The 17,003-nt window shown below is 66.1% G+C and overlaps 2 protein-coding genes across 3 annotated transcripts in view; both read right to left on the bottom strand.

Moving 5' to 3' along the window:
• Window positions 1-3,384: 3,384 nt before the first annotated feature.
• On the bottom strand, window positions 3,385-6,053 carry MAFA (MAF bZIP transcription factor A). The gene has a single exon (XM_059901395.1). The coding sequence runs from the start codon at window positions 5,683-5,685 to the stop codon at window positions 4,654-4,656; it is 1,032 nt and encodes a 343-aa protein (XP_059757378.1). The 5' UTR covers window positions 5,686-6,053; the 3' UTR covers window positions 3,385-4,653.
• A 7,246-nt stretch (window positions 6,054-13,299) lies between these two features.
• Window positions 13,300-17,003, bottom strand: part of ZC3H3 (zinc finger CCCH-type containing 3) — an 82,509-nt gene continuing 78,805 nt past the window's right edge. Inside the window, exons 11-13 of one of the 2 annotated variants that reach the window (XM_059902024.1) lie at window positions 16,392-16,576; window positions 15,448-15,809; window positions 13,300-13,722 (exon numbers count right to left, since the gene is read on the bottom strand). In XM_059902024.1, the coding sequence (XP_059758007.1) occupies window positions 13,548-13,722; window positions 15,448-15,809; window positions 16,392-16,576 (722 nt within the window). In that variant the 3' untranslated portion in view covers window positions 13,300-13,547. The remainder of the gene's footprint in view (window positions 13,723-15,447; window positions 15,810-16,391; window positions 16,577-17,003) is intronic. The other variant, XM_059902025.1, reaches the window with a different exon arrangement.

Genomic DNA, 17,003 nt, shown 5'->3' with positions numbered 1-17,003 from the left:
AGAGGACACCTTGGCCTTGGCTGGCCCCGCCCAGGAGCAGCTATAAATAGGAGGCCGGGGAGGGGCCAGCGGACAGCCACCCGCCGCCGCAGAGGGCTGGGCTGGTGTGGAAATGGAGAGAGGCGGGGGAGGGGGGCGCTGCCGACTGCGAACTGAAGTGGGGGCCCCAGTACCGAGCAGCCCTGAGCATCCCCTAGGGCCAGCAGCTGGGGAAGGGGCCTAGGGCCCGTCTGGGTCCCCTCGAATCCCAACTCAGGGTTTTTCCTGGAATCCTTAACCAGCTGGAGGACGAGGGCAGCAGCTGTGCTGTGTTCGCGCGTGTGTTTGGGGTGTAGGGATCCTTGCAGGAGGGCAAGATGAGGCCCAGCTGGGTGCTCTGTGGGGTGAGGGCCTGAAACGCAGGGCGGAGCAGGGCCTGGATGGGGTGTGGGGTGCTGCGGCCTCAGCTCAGGCAGCCTCCCGGGGCTGGGAGCTGAGGCTGTCGGTGCAGGGGTGGCCCTGGGGATCCCAGCGGGCGGCAGTGAGCACAGCTGTGGTGGGCGAGGGCGGGGGAGAGGGACTCCATCCTGCCACCCACCGCCCGCAGTGGGGCAGCCATGCGGGGGAGTGTGGAGTGCACTGAGTGCACGTGTGGGAGCCACAGCTGCGCTGTCATCTACGTGTGGACCTGTGTATGTCGAGTGTAATGAGTGTGCACGTGTCCAGTGTGTGTGTATGCTGCCCTGTCCTCTCCAGGGCCACGGGTCACAGTCCGCTCACGCAGCCCCCAGGCCCCCGGAGGGCGACTCCTGGGCCCTCTGGGAACACGAGGTCCTCATGCTGCCTTCCAGGCTGCCCCAAATCTGCTCTAATGTCCTAGACCGCCCCCCCGAACTGCCACCCCCTCCTTTCCTCTAGGCACTCTGCCGCTGCTGCCGTCTAAGGAACTTGCTTACTGGGTGGGTGATTGTCCCTCTCCCTTGGAACGCCGGGTGAGGGCTGTCATTTTGGTCCCTGCTGTGGTCCCCACTGGGCCTGGCACAGAGTTAGGACTCAAACTGAATGAAGTCACAAAGGACTGAAGAATGGATCCCCCCAGAGGTGGGGGCAGGGTCGGGGTGGCCGGGTGCTTGCGGCCCCAGGGCCTCTAGGTGCAGCTTCTGTCTGCATGCTGGTTCTGGGGACCCCTCCCGGAGGGCAGAGGATGGAGGTGTGAGCCGACAGGGCGCGAGGCTCTGGGATAGGCCCTGCCAGGAGTGACCAAGGCAAGGGTACCACCACGGCCCCGTGAACATCCAGGCTGGCACAGCAGCCCAGGGACCTGGGCGTCGAGTGGAGGCTTGTCCTGCAGCTTGGGCGCTGCAGTCACCCCTACCCCAGGCGGGGGCCCTCGCTGCCCCGCCAGCTCCCTCTCAGACCAGTCCCGGTGGCTCCAGGGATCTCGGTGCTGCCACTGCCCTCCGCACACCTACAGGGACACAAGTCACATCACACTCGTACAGGCAGATAGAGACACACCTGAGCACGGGCTGTCACACGCCCGAGGTCCCCCTGCTCTCGTGGCCCCAGGCCCAGTGAGGTGGAGTCGCTCCACCACACACCTCCCTCTCCCGCCCCCACCCCGGGCCCCGCCCCGCCCCGCCCCCGGCTGCAGCAGCACCTCCCCCGCGGGCAGAAGCTCCGCCCCCAGCACCTGCCCGACGGCTCCCCGCTAGGAGGAGGGAGCAGGTAGGGAGCCTAAGCTCTGCACTCCTGGAGGACTCAGAGGTGCTCCAGGGACTCAGAGATGCTTTCCACAGGCTGGCTGCTTTCCTGCAGGAGTTCGTGGATCCTCTGAAAGCTTTTTGGAAAAGATCTGTCTCTAAACACAAAAATAAGCGCTCCTCCTGCCTCCCCCAATAATTTCCCTGTCCTCCATGTTCATTTGTCTTCTCCATCTTATCCTAGAGGGAAAACCAGAGGAAAGAAGAGGTGGGGGAAGAAAGGAAGGAAAAAGAAAGAGGAAAGCAGGGAGGAAAAAGCAAAAGAAAATAGAAGAGGAAAGTGAAACCAAACCCAGCACTCAGCCCCTCGCTCAGGCCCGCCCTGCAGAGGAACCCAAGCACTGGGGCGCGGGGGCGGGGGTACTTCCCGAGCCTCCCCGCCCCACCCCAGCCCCACTGCCCGGTCCAGGCCCCGAGTACTGGGCTCAGAGAGGCCTGGGGTGCTGGAGGCAGAGGGATGAGCGCGGCTCCCTGCCCACCAACCCCTCCCCGCAGAAGAAGACCGTCAGGCTGCCTGGCCCTCAGCTGGCCATCCGCTTTCTCTGCCAGGAGGATGGCTCTCCAATGGCCCCTCAGGCGGCAGCAGTGGAAACTAAGGTGCCCTCATCAAAACCAACCAGCAGACCGGCCCTCGCACGCACCCAGACTCTTGGCCCCTCGTCGTCGGCAAGAGTCTGAGCCGCGGGGCCGTCCTGAGGTTGGCTGGGACCCGCCGGGTGCCGCCTCTCCCCCTCGCCACGCTGCCGTCTCCCCAACTGGTCCCCTTAACTCACTCCCCCACGCCCACACTTCTACTTCTCTCTGCACCAGCGTTTTTTGCCTGCGGAGAGGGCAGCTCGCTCCCCTCCCTGGGGGCTTGGAGGACTCAGCCCCTGGGTTTGGGGATTTTGCTCAAACCCTCACGGAGACCCAACCTCTCGGTTCTAAGTAAGTTTCATTCTAAGGCAAAGAGGGAGGGGGCAGCCCTCGGCTTTTCTCTGTCTTGCAGACAGAGACACTAAAACAAACTCAGGCGACATCCTCGCGGGACCTGCAGCTGTCCCAGCCCCGAGGAGGAGCCTTGCTGTCCCCAGACAGAAAAGTGGGGAGCCTTGGCAAGTTCCGTGGCAAGCTCTTCTCCAAATGTGCAAACCACAGACTTCACCGGACTCCATCCCCCATCCCGTTGTGAACAGAGGTTAACAGTCAAGTATCTTACGGTGGCCCCAGCTCTCTTAGCATGAAGTTTCCAGAGGTGCCGCCCTCCCTGGTGCCCTCGCAGTTCAGGCCTCGGCCCTGCAGGTGGGAGACCGCAGGCTCAGAAGAGCTGAGGACAGCGTTTGCCACCAGGACGCATCGGCGCTGTGTGTGGGGTCGCCACCAAGGATGGCCTCACGCACCGGGCTGCGTCCTGCCTTAGCGGGGCCGAGGCCACCCTGTGCGGCCCTCCTCCCAGTGGGGCAGCCCAGGGGTGGCAGGGCAGGTGCCTGCGGGTCGGGCCCTGACAGCAGCCTTTTTTAACAACTCTGGTCAGTCTCTCCCGGTCGGCCCAGGCGGGTCACCCAGAGCTAAGGCAGGGCCCAGTTCAGGGACCTCCTTTTCTTTCTATTCAGGAAGAAATATGGCAAAAACGAAAGCCACAGAAAAACCAGCCAGGCTCCAGTGACTTTTGGATCTAAACGGATTTATTTTGTGTGTGTTTTTTTCTTTCTTCAGTTTCGTAGCAAAAGAAAAAAGAACCCAACGAAATACAACAACACAACGAAACTTGCAACGAGTTGGAGTCTCCTGCGCCCAGCAGAAGCAGGCGCTGAAGGAGTGCAGGACGGGCTGCAGTCCGGGGCTGGGGGCTTGCAGGGGCCGGAGCACCGGCCTCCCCACCCTCTCTTCCGGCTACTCCAAAAAGTGATCAGCTCTTAAAACAAGAATCCACAAAAAACGAAACACATTTTAAATTAAAATAAAAACACTTTCTCCACCCGCCCCCATGCCAGGAGATTCAGGCGAAACCTCCTCTTTAAAAAAATTTTTTTTCTGCTAGAAATACTGTGCATTACTTTTTTTCTTTCACTTCTCTTGAGGGTTAAAATAAGATATATTTTCCCGGGAGTCATAAATACGATCTGGTGCATAGAGAAATAGCAGCTCGGGAGTCCGGGCCAGCTCCCACCCCCCTCCCCCCGTGGAGTACAGTAGGGCAGCAGGACTGAACACAGCATAGATAATGCTCCTCGGCTTCAATCTCTAGGGGACGCCAGCGGCAGGGTGGGGGGCAGGCAGGCAGGAGGGCAGGCAGGGGCCAGGCCCCTCCGAGCGAGCGACACATGCTGGGACACGCGACGTCCGAGGGCAAACCCGGCCGGGAAGCAGGGAGCTTCCTCTAGGGTTTTCTTTTCTAATCACCGAGCAAAATAAATATAAATACTTCGAAAATAAGACCGCTTTAAAAAGGAGTAGAAAAGGGCAGGGTAAGGAGGCCAAAAGAAAGGAAACGAAGGAGCGCGAAGGAGCGCGGGGCGGCGGCGGAGGCCTCGCGGCGGTCCGGGTGAGGTTGGGCGCAGAACCGCACCTCACGTATGTACAAGCGGACGCCAGGAAGGACTTCGACCCGGCCCAACTCTCCCGGGAATCGCCGTGCTCCGAGCAGAGGAGTCGTGGCAGCGTCAGGACGGCCACCCGGTAAGGTGCGCGGGCCGGGAGCGAGGAGGCCGAGCCGCGGGAAGGGGCCTCCAGTCCGGAGCCTGCAGACGTCGCAGCGGGGCTCGCGGGGCCGGCCCGGCCGGAGGCGGCGGCGTTAACGCGGGCGCCCGCGCGCAGCGGGCGCCTCGGCCCGGCCGTGCGTCCTCGCCCTGGGCCGTGGAGTACGAGCCGAGGCCCCGGGCCGCCCGCGCGAGCCTCTTCTCGGCGGCGGCGCGGGCTCGGGGTCCGGTGCTCACAGGAAGAAGTCGGAAGCGCCCTTGGCCCCGACTCCCGGCGAGGACTCCCGAGGGAAGCCGGCTCCGCCCGCGCCCCCGGGGCCGCCCCGGCCGGCCAGCTTCTCGTATTTCTCCTTGTACAGGTCCCGCTCCTTGGCCAGGCGCCCCACCTCCAGCTTCAGCTGCTCCACCTGGCTCTGGAGCTGGCACTTCTCGCTCTCCAGAATGTGCCGCTGCTGCACCCGCTTGAAGCGGCACGACTGAGCGTAGCCGCGGTTCTTGAGCGTGCGCCGCTTCTGCTTCAGCCGGATGACCTCCTCCTTACTGAAGCCGCGGAGCTGCCTGTTCAGCTCGCGCACGGACATGGACACCAGCTGGTCGTCGGAGAAGCGCTCCTCCAGGCGCACGTGGTGGCCCGTGCCGCCGCCGCCATGGCCCGCGCCGCCGTGGTGGTGGTGGTGGTGGTGATGGTGGTGGGCGGCGTGGTGCGTGCCGTGGTGGTGGCCGGCGCCCATGTCGTCCGCGCCGCCGCCGCCCGCGAAGCCCTGGCCCCGGAAGGCCTCGTAGGCCGCGGCGGCCTCTGGGTGGTGGTGCGCGCCGTGGTGCCCGGTGTGGTGGCCGCTGCCGATGAGCGCCTCCACCGCGTCCTCGGGCGTCAGGTTGAGCGCCTCGGGGTTCAGGTGGTGCTGGTAGCCGCTCATCCAGTACAGATCCTCCAGCGCCGGCTTCCCCGAGGCGCCCCCGACGGCGCCGGGGCCCCCGCTTGCCGGCCCCGGGGCAGCCCCGGCCTGCACCGCGCCGCCGCCGCCCCCCGCGCCGCCGCCGGTGCCCGGGCTGGGCGCGCAGAAGCTGGGCGAGGAGGGCACGGAGGAGCAGGGCGTGCTGAGCGGCGTCGAGGATAGCGAGCCGGGCGGCAGACGGTGGCAGAAGCGCTCGGCCTCGGGTGGCTCCTTCTTCACCTCGAACTTCATCAGGTCGAAGTCATTGACGTACTCGATGGCCAGCGGGCTGCTGGGCAGCTCGGCGCCCATCGCCAGCTCCGCGGCCATCGCCCGGGGGAGCCCGCCGCCTCGCCCGGCTGAGCCCCAACAGGAGGCGGGGGGGGGGGAGCCACGGGCCTCTCCCCCCCCTTCCCTCCCCACGGGCGGCGGGTCCCTGCCGGGGCGGCGGCGAGAGGCGCGGGCTCCGAGCCGAAGCGCGCGGGGAAAAGTTTCACGCAGCCAACTCAGGGGTGGCCACTGGGGACGCCGCCGGTAGGGCCTCTCGGGCAGCTCTGGGTCGCTCCCCGGCGGGTGCAGGCCGGCCGCGGTGCCCTGTTCCCGAGCCGGCGGCCGGGCGGTGGCCCGGCGGGTGGCGGTGCGGCCACCGCCTCCGGCTGCTCGGGTTCCCCTCGCTCCGCCCGCGTACAGCCGGCCCCGCCTCCACCGCCGAGTGCCGAGCTGTGCGCTCTCCCTTATAGTGCCGGGCGCCTGGGCCCGCCTTTCTGGGAAGGGTACGCGCCTCCGGGCCAATCAGAGCCCCAGACCCGGCGCTCTCATTTGCATATCCCCATGGCAACCGGAGCCCAGCTGTCAATCTCCTGCGGGGAACAGCTGTGGGAAGGGGTGGTGACCCGCCGCCAGGGAGAGGAGGGGCAGGGCCCTCTGGTGGCCGCCTCGGGGGACTGCACGGGCAGAGGGCGCGGGGCGCGCGGGGGCCGCGGGACCGGGCCCGAGGCCTCCGCGGCATCGCGTCCGCGACGGGGCGGCCACAGAGTCTCGGGGAGCAGGGGCTGCTCCTCGGTGCCTCCTTCCCCTGCAGCCCAGCTGGCCGTGACCCGGCAGCCCCTTCCCAGGTTGTTTTCCGGCCGGCCGGGAGCCCGCGTCCAGCCCCGCTAGCGTGGTGGCGCCGGGACATTCCGGTCTCCCGACACGGGTGACACTGCGCGGCCTGGCCGGGCGCTGCGCGGGAGAGCCGGTTATTTTTAGCTCCGCGGTTCAGGCGGGTTCAGGAATTTAGTCAACAAAGTTGCTGGCACCTCCGTGCGGCGGGATCCACCGCGGGACGCGCCCGACTCCAAGGGTGTGCGGCGCAGGTGGGGAGGGAGTCGCGCGCAGGCCAGCGAAGTGGGGGCGCCAGGGACCCTAGTATTGGGGCCTGAGCTGCGGGACGGGTGAGGCCTGGGACTCAGGGGTTGGTTGGAGGGACCCGGGGTGGGAGGGGCGCTCAGGGCCAGAGGGCCGCCAGGCCCGCACCGCATTAGGCGTCCGGGCTCCAGCTGCCCACCTGCCCAGGTCCGGCCTCTTGGCGGGGGTTGTGGCGCAGAGCTGGGCGGGGGCGGGGATTGGGGCGGCGGAGGTGGGGAGCCTCCAGTGCGAGGAGAAACCGGGAGGGCTGGGCTCAGGGAGCGGAGGCGCGCCTATTGCCCAGGGCTTGGTGACTAGGTAAAGAACTGTGGAGCAGTGGGTGCGCCCAGAGCAGGGGGCGGTCCCTGCCACGGCCCTCCAGGGTCGGCTGAGATGGGAGGGCATGACCCAGAGAGGCCCCCAATTCTCTATACTATTATGTGACTTTTATAATTTAAAAACTCAGTCTTAAATGCAACCATCTATGCACATAGAAGCAAAAGTCTGGAGGGACTGTGGGCAAGACGTCACCAGGGGCAGCCTAGCCATGTGCTGGGGGCGTTTATCTACCAGGGCTTTTACCTTGTTCCTGGCATGAATATCTAATATTTTATAACAAGAAAAGTGTCATACAATGGGGAGTGAAACCGCACTTCTTAAGATGCCATGGGGGTGGCCCGGCCCCATCTGCACAGTGGGCACCTCTTGCCCCTTCCTCCTTTCCCCCACGTCCCTCTGGGTGGGGCTGGGCTGTGAGGCCGGGCCATGCGGAGAACAAGGACCCGTCCCACAGGGATGGCCCAGCAAGTGGCAGAACACAGGCCCCAGGCCGGGGGTTTGGGCTCTAGGCCAGATGCGTTGCCAGGTTTGGGGCTCCCTTTAAAGCCCGCGGCGTTCAGAGGGGCGATGCCGAGCTGGTGGCACGTCTGCCTGTCTGAGGGGGAGAGCGTGTCTGCACTGGGCTGCTGTGTCTGGCCACCTGGGCTCGGCCCCTCACACTGTGGCTCCCGCCAGGCCGCTAGACCAGCTACGGGTTTGGTCCCAAGCGCAGAAGGCTGCTGGGGAGGAGCCAGGCTTGTGCACACGGGGGCCCTCCTCACAGCTCCTGGCCTCAGGCCGAGGGGCACTGACCTACAGCCATGCCTGGGCTCTGTGGCACCCCCAGTCCCACCCAGTCGCCTCGTCTTGTCCTGAGACGCGCAGTAAGGCCCACCCCAAGCCCACCCTGGACCTCCTCGAGTCCTCTGCTCGGCCACACCAAGTCAGGGACAGTTCCCGCCACATCCAGCCCCAAAATGTGATGCTCACAGATGCTGGGCCCCGCCCCAGCCCAGAGCCAGGCAGCCCCTCACTCAGTCACACGCACAGGCCGTTCGTTCACTCCCTCCACTGTGGGGGGGGGGGGGACCCAGCGCAAGGCCTGCTGCAGAGACTGCATTCAGAACTGGGGAGAGGCACGGGGGCCTTCGGGGCAGCCTGGGACCAAGTAGGGTACCCATGTCCCTGACTGGCTTAGGCAGCCGGTAAGCTCCCTGGTCCTGGACTTTGCCTCGGGGTCGGACTGGCTTCCTAGAAGGTCTTTGGGCCAGCAGGCCTGACCTCAGCTCCTGGCGGTCCCCGAGCCTGGGGAACAGGAGCCCCTGGGGGGCCCTCAGTCTGCTCCCTGACTCTGCATGGTCTCAGCTGAGCTTTCTTCTCTCCTGTTAGTCACAGCCGGGCAGGCGGGAAAGGGGCCGAGAGTCCCCGTACGCAGGCTTTGGAGGGCTCGCCCGACCACCCGGCGCCCTGCACCGTGGGCAAGACAGGCTCTCCCAGCCCAGGGAAGGTGCTGCCCCTTCCTGACTCAGGCGGTGGGCTCCAGGCCGGCTCCTTTCTCTTCAGAAACTCCTCTTTGCCACTTGCTGGCCTGGGGTGGGGCAAGTTCAAGGAGGCGCTCACAGCAGGGTGTGGGGAGCCAAGGCCGCGAGGGACCAGGGTCCATCCTGTCTGCCAGGAATGGCTGGTAGAAGGCCACCGAGAGAGCATACAGGTGTGCTGTGTGCCCCGGCCGTGGCTGTCCTCTCAGCTCCTTGGACGGTGGAGGCTGGGCGAGAACACGCCAATTCCATGTTGCCCAGAAAAGGATCACTTTCTTCCCATCCAGCGCCACCACGTCCTCTGGGGGCCTCTCGCACCCACCAAACAATCAGCACCTGAACCCACGGAACTCCACAGGGAGCACCCGTGGGGCTCGTCATTAAATGTACCCCACGAGTCTTTACTGAGCACATTCTGTGTGCCAGGCTGCCTGCCCGAGGGCAGTGTCCACTGCCTTTCACCAGGGAGGTGGCCCTGGTGTGTGGGAAGCGTGGTGCAGCCAATACTGTGCTCATGGGCTCTGCAGTGGACGGTTCGCCCTGGGTGCAGCTGGACGGCTCTCTCTGACCCCGACAGCTGGGAGGACTTGAAGGCTAGAGTGACTGGACAGCTGATGGCTGGCAGATAACAGGGGCTGTAGCTGGACTGGCATCTCCACACGGCAGCTGACTGGTTGGGCTTCCTCGCAGCATGGCGGCTGGTTCCCAGAGGGAGTGTCCAAGAGAGCCTGGCGGACGTGCCTGGCATTTTTGTGAGGTGCGGCAGTGCTCAGCCCACATCCCAGGGGGGCACAGACACAGTCTCCTACAGGTCATGTAGAGGAAAAACACTACACTGGTACAGCATCGTTGGCAAATACAGTCTACCAGAGTGGGGATGAGAGAGCAGGAAATAAACCATAAAATAATAAGTACATTACACAGCTTACCGGTTTCCCACTGCTGTGCAGGAAATCACAAGTCCAGCAACTCCAAACAGCATCTTTACTGTCTCAGTGCTGTAGTCAGGAGTCCCGCAGGGCTAGGGTCTCAAGGTCGGGGGTGGGTGCATGTGTGTCGTGTATGTGTGTGTGTGTGTGTGTGTCTCTCTCTCTCTCTAGTCTGGAAGTTCCCCCGGGGAAAGAGACCCCCAAGCTCCCTCAGGTTGTCAGGACCATTTCTTGGAGTCTGAGGAACCAAGGCCCCGGGCTCAGGGGGCTGGAGGCCGCCCTGGCTCCCTGCACCCCATGACTGCCCCAAGGTGGCCAGGCCAGCGACAAGAGCCTCTGGAGGAGCCCCGCCCACCCGATGGGGAGGGGCCACCACAGCAGGTGAGAAAGGGAAAGGTTGAGGGGGCTTGGCCTGATGTGGGGAGGGATCAGGCGCCTGTGGTGCCACCTCTGGGGACCACAGGACCGCCCATGGGCAGTGCTGCGTCGAAGTCCCAGCTCAGCGCCCTGGGCTCTGGGCAAGTCCTGTTGCAAGGGTTAAACGCTCCATCACAAAGTGCAGCGCTGCAGGTTCTGCACGCCCGCTACTGAGCTGCCTCATGGAAGTCACAAGGTGAAGCCCCAAGACGCCCGTCCTGAACAGCCGGCCCCAGGCTCTCCAGGCTGGGGTCAGAGGTGCTGCTCAGCCTCGGCCAGGGCCCAGCTGAAGGCCTCTGCTCAGCACTCCCTCCCCCCGGGGATCTCTTCCTGCGCTCAGAGCGCCGGCTGGTGCTCTCCCCACCCAGGGGCTCATCAGCACTCAGAAGTGAGGAACCAGGTCTGCATACTCTGCGGGGTGGGCGGTGCCTCCCTGGGGAAGGGCTCAGGCCACTGGAGTGCCACACATGCCCCCTTCCAACTCCTCCCAGCCCCCAGGAGAGGCCGGGCCCCTGCCCAGGCAGCACCTCCTCCAGACTCCACATGGGAGTCACCTTGGTGGCCCCCAGGCCCACAGGCCTCCCCAGTGCACCCCCCCACCTCAGATGCCTCGCCTCCCCTGGGGCTAGGGGCCCAGATTCTGAGGACCCTCGTGTGGTGGACCAGGCCCACGCCACCTGCTGGTCACCTGACTTCAGGGCTCACCTAGAGGACCTGCCCGGCCACGGCTCCCTGTCCTTGGGGCCATCAACTGAGAGGTTGCATGACCTGCCTCACTAGAGCAAAGGGCAGTTCACGGGGTAGCAGGGGGTACAGGCCTGAACAGGGCAGTGGGCTCCTGACACGGCAAGAAAGGCTCCAGGAGGCCCCGCCTGGGCTCCACGGCCCTCACGCAGTTGGGGCTGGTGCAGGGCAGTGGGGCGGCGACCCGCACCTTCAACCCCAGGGTGCCCGGTTGGCCTGCCCCTTAGCACGAGGAGCCCAGAGTGACCACTGCCCCCTCCTCCTGCCTGGGAACAGAGACTCTGACCAGGCTGAGCCTGAGGCTGACAAGGTCCTCAGGGGGTCACAGGGGCTGAAGGGTCCCCAGGGCACGGGCCCAGGGGCCCAGGGCAGCCGCTGGTGGGGCAACTCCTCTTCCCGGGGTGCCCAGCCTTTCCTGAGCCTTGCACGCTGGCCTGCAGCTGTCAGACCGGCTGCTTCCAGGCGGTGGGCTGCGCCGTGGGCAGTGGGGCCAGGGTACAGATATGCACACAGAGGAGAGAGAGCGGCTGGGGAGGGTGGACCCTGGAGAGCAGTGGCGGTCCCAGGCAGGCGGTGGGCGTCCAGCTGCCCACTGGTCTGTCGGGAGCCCCCGCAATGGACACACCTGCTCACCTCCTGTCCAGCTGGTGCCCACTTTGCAGTCTTGGGTGCGTGTCCCCTCTTTTACCGTGGAGGGAAGTACAGGGAGGTAGTGAGGAGGTGAGGGTCTGAGCCGGCCTCTCAGATCAGGAGGGACCAACAGCTGTGTCCCTGGTGGTCTCCTATCTGCCCAGTCGGGGGAGGGAGGGTTTATCCCCCGCCCTCCCATCATCGAAGGTTTGCCCGCTGTGGTGGCGCTGACGGTGGGCATCAAGAGGGAGCCTGGGGAGGGTCGCCCGTCCTGGCCAGGAGGAGGAGGAGCCAGGCAGCGGGGCAGGTTGCATCCCCGGCTCTTGCAGTCTCCTCTGTCATCACTTAGCCCAGGATCCTCGGCCCCCGCCGCACCAATCCACGTGGCTCCTCCAAGGCCCTGGGCCGAGGCCACCACCGAGAGACCCGAGGGGTGGCCGGGTGAGGATACGGGCTCTGCCAACATCTGCCCGCGGGGCCAGGCTGGGGAAGCTAGCTGGCCCACAGCTGGTCCACTCAGTTCCCTGACGGGCTGGGGGCCCTTTAAAAAAAAAATCAATTAATTAATTAGTTAATTAATTTTTTTGGCCGCGTTGGGTCTTCGTTGCTGCGCGCGGGCTTTCTCTAGTTGCGGCGAGCGGGGGCTACTCTTCATTGAGGTGCGCAGGCTTCTCATTGCGGTGGCTTCTCTCGTTGCGGAGCACGGGCTCTAGGTGCGCAGGGTTCAGCACTTGTGGCGCACGGGCTTAGCTGCTCCGTGGCATGTGGGATCTTCCCGGACCAGGGCTTGAACCTGTGTGTCCTGAACGGGCAGGCGGATTCTCAACAGCTGCGCCACCAGAGAAGCCCCTGGGGGCCCTTTCTTCACAGCTGGGTCTGACTCCAGAATCCACCATCCTGCCGAAGTGGCACACGTCAGGCCCCAGCGATCAGCATGGGACGACGGGACCCCTGCTCCGCTGGATTTAGCGGCGCCACCGCATGCTGACGCTGGGCAGGACCTTTGCCACGAACCGGCCTTGGTTCTTGTCACCTCTGGGGCTGCCGCAGGGACGTGCCATCACACAGACAAGGACTGGTGGAGAGCAGGAGCCCCAGATCCTCACCTTGGCCTCCCGGGGTGGAGTGTCCATCCCTCCCGAGCCGGGGCTGGGCCGAGGGGCCTTCTTTGGCCCATGCGACCCTCGAGGATGCAGCGTGGGTGGAGGCCCGGAAGGAGCACGTGGAGGACAAGCGGCCGTGCAGCTGCCCCAACTCCAGGCAGGAGTGTGGGGCCGCAGGCCGGGAACAAGAGGGCCCCCAGCGCACGGGGTGGTTTGTGATGCAGATCCCGGGGCGGTAGCCAACTGATACAGAGATGCAGGCATGGGGCGGCCACCCCAGGAGGGAGGCTGCTGGCACATGCTCACCAGGGGGAGCACAGCTCACTTCCCTGGGGGTGAGGGGTAAACACCCTGAGCGGCCATGCACCCCTCTAGGCCTGGGCAGTGGCATCCAGCAGGGGGCCAGACCCTGTCCGAGGCCCCCGTGCCCTCAGCCGGGGCTCCCCAGGCCCTGGGGCCAGAGACGCAGCCTCCTCCCCCGGGCTGCCCTGTCCCAGGCCTGGTGACAGCTTGGGGCAGGTCCTCCGGCCCCAGGCTGTGGCATCCAACGTGTAGCCAGGCCCCTCCTGGGTCTCTCCCAGCCACAAATCACACTGGCCCAGCCGTGGGGGACAGGCTGCCCCAGCCCTCTGAGCCATCTTGGGGCGGCAGGGAAGTGGCCCGCGTTCCTGCCCGCAGGCACGGAGGGGCCAGGCGGGCAGGTGGAGAATGAGTGGGGGCCGCTGGAGGGGGTCTGTGGCCTGCCCCTCACCTTCCCTCCATCTCAGGCCTCCAGGGCACCCTGGGGAGCCTCTGGGGCCCCTGGGCAGTGTGCGCCCCCCCGAGCCATGCTCAGCAGGCCGGGCGGCGGTGGGGTGGCAGTCAGGACAGCCACGCGGACACAGGACAGAACCTTTATTGCTGAACACAAAATGCCCGCCAGGGAGGCCTGCGGAAGGACCGGGGGGTGGGGGAGGCGGGGGGGGGCGTGCATCGCATGGCCGCTGCCACACCCACAGAGGGACGGGCCTGGGGGTGAACCTGCCAGGCACCCCTCAGGGCAAGGCTGAGGACCCAGGGGTGGGCGGGCGGGTGGAGCCCAGCCCGAGGGAGGCGAGGCCTGGGCACTGATCACACAGGGCTGAGAGTCAGGCGGGCAGAGCGACGGCCCTGCAGCCCCCGGGGGGCGCTCTGTGGCAAGCGGTCCCTCCTCTGGGGCAGTGGCGGGCACAGCCTCCTTCCTCTCCAGGGATGAAGGGCTGAGGTAGGCGTGGGCCGGCTCCCTGGGCCCTCACAGACGGGGTTTGATGTGCAGCGATTTCCCTGTTCCAGAGAGGGGCAAAGGTCAGGCACCAGGAGCCCCTCAGCCAGGAGGAATGCCCCGCCTCCCAAAGCTTCTGGGTCAGGGACCGCTAGCCATGGGGAGAGGGGCTTTGACACCCTCGTCCTCTCGTCCACCACCCACTGCCCTCCCTGGGGTCCGGCGTCTAGCAGGCTGCAGGCCTGGCCTGTGGGGCTGAGAGCTCCCCTAGGTGGGGGAGCAGAGGCCTGCCAGGTGGGGTGGCCCCTGGGGAGTGGGTGGGTCACGGCGGGAGCCACAGCAGTCTGCAGGCTGAGCTATAAACACCAGGTGCAGGCGGCCTGCGCGCAGACACAGCACAGGCTCGCACCTGGACGAGTCTGAGGCTGCCAGACGGAGCCCCTGACGTGAAAAGCCAGGGTGGGTGCGAGCAGTTGCTGGGCGAGGGGCGGGGCTGAGGCCCCTGTGCAGGGTGACTGACGTGCCGGGGGCAGGAGGGGCGGGGCGGGAGAGGCTTCCCACAGCAGAGCAGGCTCCTGCCCTGTGTGGCCCACGCTCACTGGGTGCCAATGCCCCTCCCCTCCTGTGAACACTCCAGGCCAGCAGCCCGCTGACCACAGACGCCTCCGTGCGGCTGCCCAGCGGCACGGCACTGTCCACGTGCCCCCTGCCAGCCCGCCTCTCCTCCTGGGACCCCACTTCAGGGCCGAGGACCCCAGTCACCGGCTCAGCTAAGCCAGTGCCTAGAGGTCAGCCCAGCCAGCCAGGGCCCCCCGCCTGCAGGCTCCACCGGCCTCTGCCCGAGGGCCTCGGCCCCCCTCTGCCTGTCCTTCCAGCTCCCGGAAGGTCGGCAAGGCCTGAGCAGGGAAGGAGGCCGATGGGGTCCCCCAGGCCAGTGGGGGTCTGCAGCCTCTCACCCACCCTGCCTGCTTCCCCTGATTCTGGGGCTGGCTGCAGGGTTCCTTATCTTACTTAAAAGAAAAAAAAGAATTTTCAAAGGTGGCTGCCTCGGGCTGTCTGCTCCCTCCGCCCATGCCCCAGTGTGTCCTCCCGATGGAAGGAGCTGTCCTCCCGATGGAAGGAGCTGGTGACCAGCCAGGCCGGGTGGGCAGGTGGAGGGCCTGGCCGCAGCTTGGCGCCCGTGACGCGGGGGCTTGAGCAGGCGTGTGAGTGAGCTCAGCCGAGCTGTTAGAAAAGGCTGCAGCAAGCGTCTTCCATTAACGTTACGACCGTGAAATATGACAATAAAATGATAGCCGTATGGTCGCAAATTTGCAGCCCGCCGAGCTGCGTGGGGTTTATCGTCACTCAAACGCGCAGAGAGCTGTAAAATGTTTACAGAAAGGGTCGTTTGCAGCCATAAAATCCTCTTTTCTCTCCTAAACAAGGCTGAGTGGAGCCATTTACCAAGCCCCAAATGTTCATCGGGGGAGAGGGAACATCTGTTCTCTCCAGGAGCGTGCAGTGATCTTCCAGAACAAATTAACAGAAATGGGTGCTTTCTAATTAAATCAGCCCTCGGCTGGGGCGGTCTGTGCAGGCGGCGCTGCTGCGCTCGCACCTCGCCGGCCCTGCCCCTGTGGGCCCCCGCAGGTGCACACCTGCCAAGCCGGGGACAGGGCACAGCAGCGCCCGGCCCACGCCAGCTCTCCGGACCCATCCAGGCCCCGCCTAGAGATTCTGACCCAGTGGGTCTGAGGCGGGCACTGCAAGAGTGCAGGCTGGGCTCCGGCGGGCGGGCTGCCTACCTGAGTCCTTGGTGGGGCTGCTCCTGGGGGTCGGGGCCCTGGGCTGGCCTCCTGGGCCTGGCGAGGACTGCAGGGAGATGAAGGAGGGCAGCTTGCAGAGGCTGCCGGAGCCCGTCCCCGCCGAGGCAGCCTCCTCCGGCAGAGACAGCTCCTCCTGGTCCAGCGGCAGGGAGGCGGAGGGGGAGGAGGGAGAGGGGCGGGAGGGGGAGGATGGGGTGGAGGGGCGGGAGGAGACAGAGGAGGAAGAGGCCGAGGCTGCAGCTAACAGCCGTGGGGAAGGCGGCGGGGAGGCCGAGCCGGCTGCCGCGGAGGTGGGGGAGCTGGACGTCTGCCTGGTGGGGCGCTGGGTGGCCAAGGACTTCCTGCGGGAAAGGAAGGGGAGCAGAGGCGTGAGGGTGGGCGGCCGTGGGGCAGGCGGGCGTCGGGGGGGCTGGCCGGCCACCTGTATACTGCCTGTCCCGGAGGCAGCCATCAGGCATGGCCGTGCGGGTTCAAGGCTGGCCCTCGGCCCAAGGACAGGCTGGCGGCGCTACAGGGCCTGCAGCAACGCCACGCTGACCCTGTCCTCACCTTCTGCAGCCTTCCTCGTCCACACGGGCTCCCACACTCACAGGGGGGTGAGCACAACAGGGGCCCCAGCTGTGAGCATCACCTGGGACCCTCCCTCTCCTGGGGAGTTGTGGGGGGCAGCTGAGAAGCCCCCACCTTCCTCCCCAGGGTGGGGGCTGGGCAGCCCTGCACAGCTTGGTCTGGGCCAGGGATGCCCTTGGCTCCGCCCAGCCTGGGGACCAGGGGGTGGGGCACCTCGAGGTCACTTGATCGACTCTGGACTGAGGTTTCTTTTGGGGTCTGAAGCCCACAGAGCTGGGTGGCGGCGGGGGGGGCTCCTTCCTGACCACCCCCCACCCCGCGCTTACACATGCAGCGCCCACTGTCCCCGTCACCTGGGCCCGTGGCTGGTGGAAGCCCTGCTCCTGGGGGGCGTGGTGTTGGGCTCCGGGGCCGGGGCTGTGGCTGCCCGCCGGCCGAGTTGCCTCTGGTTGCGGTGGAGCAGCTGGCACTGGGCGCCCCGGGGGCAGACGCCCCTGCGGGAGAAGTCGGGACACAGCAGCGTGTGCTTCTTCTTGCACTGCGGGGAGAAGGGGCGCGGCTGGGCAAGCCAGTGGAGGCCTCTGTGCCACTGGGGTGGCCCTGCCTGCTCCGCCTGGTGGGGCTTGGGCCAAAGGCTTCCTGTTGGGGGACTGAGGCCCTCAGGCCAGAGTGGCCCCGCGGCCCACACCCCACCCACCAAGAACATGTCTCTGAGCAGCCCAGGGGTCGAGGGCACCGCCCTGGCTGTACCAGCACCGCCCAGCCCGGCCCTGGGCCTGGACCGAGGGCGGGGCCTGGCTTGAGGGTCCTGCCAGGCTGAGGTGGGGATTCTCAGGGCGCTAACTCCTCCTCCTGATCACAGCCCACACGTCCTGGCAGAGGACCAGGGTGGGGGGCGCTAGGCCTGGGGGCCCAGGGTGGAGGCCGGCTGCACGCCTGATCCGCCACACCTGTCACGGTGCTGA

The sequence above is a fragment of the Balaenoptera ricei genome, chromosome 17, assembly GCF_028023285.1.
Source record: "Balaenoptera ricei isolate mBalRic1 chromosome 17, mBalRic1.hap2, whole genome shotgun sequence".
NCBI classification, from domain to species: domain Eukaryota; kingdom Metazoa; phylum Chordata; class Mammalia; order Artiodactyla; family Balaenopteridae; genus Balaenoptera; species Balaenoptera ricei.
Note: the sequence above shows the minus strand (reverse complement) of the source record. Positions and strands in the feature narration are given on the sequence as shown.

Coding starts and splice junctions, on each gene's coding strand:
- MAFA (XM_059901395.1), bottom strand. CDS start 5,685: ATGGCCGCGGAGCTGGCGATGGGCGCCGAGCTGCCCAGCAGCCCGCTG.